This window comes from Aedes aegypti, chromosome 1 (assembly GCF_002204515.2).
Source record: "Aedes aegypti strain LVP_AGWG chromosome 1, AaegL5.0 Primary Assembly, whole genome shotgun sequence".
NCBI lineage: Eukaryota > Metazoa > Arthropoda > Insecta > Diptera > Culicidae > Aedes > Aedes aegypti.
The window spans coordinates 300885902-300889090 of NC_035107.1; the positions used below are offsets into that span (position 1 = coordinate 300885902).

Below are 3189 nucleotides of genomic sequence, written 5' to 3' on the forward strand. Positions count from 1 at the left end.
ATTTCATACAGAAAGTTCCGAATGGCAGATCTGAAAGTGAATTTTTATACAGATTTTCAAAATTTTTCATTTTTTACATGAAGAAAATAAAACTAAATCTAATAATAATGCAATTCATGTAAATTTTCTAATATTTAGTACAAAACGTGTATTGAATTGATTGAGGTACAAAAATCTTAATGTTACTTACTGAACAAATATATGTTCAATTTGGTCTTTTCATGTGTTTTCGATGACAAACGGCAAGAAATATCCAAAATTTTAGATCAAAATTGCTGTTGCAAGTTACCCCACAAGAGTAGTCAAAAAAGTTTTTGAATTTTTATAGTGTATTAGCATCAAATTGCCAAAACTTTTATATTGTCTACTTGTACACTACTAAGTACTGTAGCTGATAGCAAATGCCTCGAATGACATAATTCTACCGTTCATGTGGTACGAGGAACGTTTTACAACATTAGTTTTATACAATCCAACGTGTAATATGATTTTCATCTCCAGCAAACCAATCAAAACAGAAACAATACCCTAACCCTCGCCAAAATCTTCTGTCGTACACATATCGAAAATGAATGGTGGAATAATTTATAATAATTCAACTCAATGCTGAACGAAACGACAATTCGGTCGCATGTCGAAATGTTGCAAGTTACCCCGTTTGACGGTATTTCAATAGATAAATTGAAAAAACAGCCGTTGAACCGTTTTGAGTCGTTTTTGCCCACTGTGTGCCTATTCGTCAACGCAGTCAAAACACAATAAAAAGATGAGAATCTTCGCGCTTTTAATCGCGATCTACAGCGATCACAACACTTCGGTGGAAAACGACACGACAGCCGTAAGGTTATTATACATAGCTGGGGTCGATCTTTCGGTGATTTGTTTATTCGGAATTTGTTTTCCATTGGAAGAAATTTCGATTTATGGCACTGCATACGGTAAAATCGTATATAATCAACACGATGTTGTGCGGCATCGTCAGTAGGTAGTGGTGAATCCTTGAGTGAAAGTCAGTATGAAGTTGTCGGTGGTGTTTTTAATTGTGTTTGCTGCACTTGTGGTCGATTTACAAGCTCAAACTTATAACATTAGAGATAATTTCTTCAATCCCGATAGAGATGATGATAATGATGATCGAGACAGCAGTAAGCTCCCCATCCCTATCATTACTGATCAAGCTGCAGCCGCTATAGTTCAAGGGTCCAACATGCTGGCGGATGCACTCAAGGCAGCAATAGCGGAAGAGGTCTTCGATAAGACGGGAGTCCTTACCATAGTCCGGTCGTTAGTCACGGAGATCAACAACATGCTGAATAATCTATTCACAAAGGTTTCTGGTGCAGTAACTATTACTATCACTAGATCCAGGGAACCAGAAAGTTCCCTGTCGGACTTGATTTCCGAAGTAAAGGAGGCCGCTGATGAGATCCACAGAATTATTGACGATTTGAGGAAATACGTCAAACCATCTGAATTGTCCGATGTCAGCAACGCCCTAAATGACATAGTGAAAAGAGTGTTGAATCTCGATATTTTGAAGCCAAAATCACGCTCACCATATAATCCATTCCTCTTCGATGAATTTGGCTTTAACCGAAACAAGGATAAGGATGCTTACAACTACCAGGGCCTGGATCTGCAAACGGTGATTTCCGATTGGTCAACTGCCATTGAGGGAATCGCTAAGGCCGTGCAAGTTCTGGCGAAGGCAATTCAAAAAGTCATCTCTACCAGATCCCTGACAATCTCGGTCCAGAAATCGATCTATAAATCTTTGTCCATCAGTGGATCGTTTCTGAGTTCGGTCTCGACGAAACTCAACAGTGCTTTGGAGAGCGCGAACACCAAACTCACCATGTACGGTCAAACGATTCTCACGCAAGTCAACCAAAGCTATTCGTCAATCACGTCGAACCCTAACAAATGGCATCACCGTCTGCTCAGCAAACTGTACGATTTCCTCGCTTCCTACAGTGACTACGTTCACAAAGATTACCTACACCCAACATCTGCCAGTATGAAGAAAGCCGAGATCGATATTGCTTCCGAGTTTATCAGAGCAACGAGGAAATCCGGACTGAAGATCTCAAAGGTAGCCACTTACATCACCGATCGTGCCGCAGCCAGTGCCAATCCTCGAGCCTCGTCCACCTGCTCAATGAGCCAAATCACCATTCTTATGGGTCCAACCAACTCCCTGACCCGCCTGGCTCAATGCATATCTGTAGAATCTAGTAATATCCACGGTATTTCTGGTCAAGCGCAACAACTGGTCACTGTGGCGAAAGACAATGCAGCGAATATTGGCAACCAACTGTCGGTCTGTAACAGCGGAACGGACGAATGTTACCGACAGGTAAGTACCCCCTTTAAACCAACTAACCTTCGACTAATAATATCCGCTATTGTCCTCTTCCACAGTTCTCCGAAGTGTTCGACGGCAAGAAGAAGCGTGCCAAAAAAGATCTGGAAACAGCCGCAGAGCAGGTGGAGAGTATGATGAGAAGCATCACCGAACGGATCACGAATTGCCTGAAAGCTGTGGCGGATGAAATCGAATCCACGTGCAGGAAGTGCGAGAAGGATTTCGATTTTTGTTTGAGGTTCTGAAGGACGGTTCCAGTTCATCAAACATAGTGATGAGATTGCAAAATGCGGGAAGCAAGATGAAAATCTAGGCCTCTATTAAATGCTCAAGTAATGCCAGAAGCTTGCCATGAAATTTAAGTTATTGAGACTGAGCTTGATATTTATTTATTTAGCGAATTTGAATGCAATGCTGTACTTATAAATAAAGTAATTTATTGACTAAATTAACACATGTGTTGTTACAGACTCCCTTACCGAACATGCCTAAAATGTGCAACAGATAAATTAGGAAGATTTTTTTTTACGGATTTTCAGGAAGTTTAGAGGATTACGGGCCCAGATAGCCGTAGCGGTAAACGCGCAGCTATTCAGCAAGACCATGCTGAGGGTCGTGGGTTCGAATCCCGCTGGTCGAGGATCTTTTCGTAAAGGAAATTTTCTCGATTCCCAGGGCATAGAGTATCTTCGTACCTGCCACACGATATACACATGCAAAAATGGTCAATCGGCAAAGAAAGCTCTCAGTTAATAACTGTGGAAGTGCTCATAAGAACACTAATCTGAGAAGCAGGCTCTGTCCCAGTGGGGACGTAACGCCAG

At 41.4% G+C, this 3189-nt stretch overlaps 1 protein-coding gene across 1 annotated transcript; it reads left to right on the forward strand.

Annotated features, from left to right (window-relative positions):
* The first annotated feature begins 750 nt into the window (after positions 1-750).
* Positions 751-2772, forward strand: LOC5568350. The gene is made up of 2 exons (XM_001657954.2): positions 751-2356; positions 2422-2772. The coding sequence occupies exons 1-2, from the start codon at positions 1016-1018 to the stop codon at positions 2608-2610; spliced, it is 1530 nt and encodes a 509-aa protein (XP_001658004.2). The 5' UTR covers positions 751-1015; the 3' UTR covers positions 2611-2772.
* The last annotated feature ends 417 nt before the right edge of the window (positions 2773-3189 follow it).

Coding starts and splice junctions, on each gene's coding strand:
- LOC5568350 (XM_001657954.2), top strand. CDS start 1,016: ATGAAGTTGTCGGTGGTGTTTTTAATTGTGTTTGCTGCACTTGTGGTC. Junction 2,357..2,421: donor CGGACGAATGTTACCGACAG/GTAAGTACCCCC, acceptor CCTCTTCCACAG/TTCTCCGAAGTGTTCGACGG.